The sequence below is a fragment of the Enhydra lutris genome, unplaced genomic scaffold (assembly GCF_002288905.1).
Source record: "Enhydra lutris kenyoni isolate GAN:26980312 unplaced genomic scaffold, ASM228890v2 scaffoldscaffold43, whole genome shotgun sequence".
Taxonomy (NCBI): Eukaryota; Metazoa; Chordata; class Mammalia; order Carnivora; family Mustelidae; genus Enhydra; species Enhydra lutris.
This window is the reverse complement of record NW_019154127.1, coordinates 1,479,380-1,480,653: the sequence shown is the minus strand read 5'-3', so window position 1 is coordinate 1,480,653 and position 1,274 is coordinate 1,479,380. Positions and strand designations below refer to the sequence as shown.

Sequence of the window (1,274 nt, the reverse complement as noted above, 5' to 3'; positions counted from 1 at the left end):
AAAAAGTGGGAAGAGGAGTGTCTTCTATAAACCCAAATAATTAAACAGCAGTTAAGAACACATGAATGTGTTCAGTTATAATTATGGCCTAGGTGAATTAGTTATTTTCATGACAAGACATGTACAAGAATTGTAAGGGTCTGAATCACATCTAGTACAGTGAGGGTGTGTATATATATATATATATATATATATAAACATGCCTGGGAGAAAGGGGGATATCAGAGCATCTCTTCACCATCACTCAGCTGAACTCACATCTCCTGCCAAAATGTCCTACAGCTGCTACTCTGGAAACTTCTCCTCCCACTCCCTTGGGGGTTACCTGAGCTACCCAAGCTCCTGTGGCTCTTCCTGTCCCAACAACCTTGTCTACCTCACTGACCTCTGCTCTCCCAGCACTTGCCAGCTGGGCCCTTCCCTGTCCAGTGGCTGCCAGGAGACCTACTGTGATCCTACCAGTTTCCAGATGTCCTACATGGTGTCCAGCCCCCTCCAGACAATCTCCTACCACCAGAGGACCTCAATACCCTGTGATCCTTGCAAGTCAGCTTACCCTGGGTCTCCAGGCTGTGGATCCAGCAGAAGTTACTGCCTGAGCTATGGACCTAGAAGCTCCTACTCCCTGGGTTGTGGATCACATAGCTTCAGATCCCTGGGTTATAGAATCTATGGCTTCCCTTTCCTGGGCTACAAATCCAGATTCTGCAGCCCAACCTACTTGGCTTCTAGGAACTGCCAAACTTCTTGTTGCCAACTAATCTGCACATCTGGCTTCTCCCACCAATCAACTTGTTAAGGATTCTAGACCCGGACTTTAGAGTCCCTCAAGTCAATCTCAGCTGTCATCTGTCTAGAGTCTATATCATACCACCTAGAAAAGTATAAATAAATAAAAAATCTATTAATATGAAATTGTTTATCTCATAGAATACCCATCTTGTTTTCCATCTCTTTTCTCCTATTTTCCTTCTTCTTTAGTTAAAACTGAACCAATAGGTCTTTTTTCTTTTCCTTTAAATAAACTCATGTAATTTGATATTAGATCACAGGTCAATGTTAATTTAAAGAAAAAGCTATTCATTGGGAATTTCAAACTTACCGTTCTTTGTCTAAAAAGAAATATTTAAGAATTAGGCTCCCTGGTACGCAGAATTCTCTGACAACACAGAATTAGTTCCCTAGAACTTTTGGCAAGTGGAATCACAGCTCAGAGCAGGAGGTCATTCTAAATGCTTCTGCATGTAATCATTTCAGTCTTACTAGGCATCTTA

The 1,274-nt window shown here is 41.9% G+C and overlaps 1 protein-coding gene across 1 annotated transcript; it reads left to right on the top strand.

Moving 5' to 3' along the window:
- Window positions 1-226: 226 nt before the first annotated feature.
- On the top strand, window positions 227-799 carry LOC111155815 (keratin-associated protein 13-1-like). Its single transcript, XM_022516224.1, has one exon. It carries the CDS (start codon window positions 272-274, stop codon window positions 797-799), a length of 528 nt encoding a protein of 175 aa, XP_022371932.1. The 5' UTR covers window positions 227-271.
- Window positions 800-1,274: the final 475 nt, after the last annotated feature.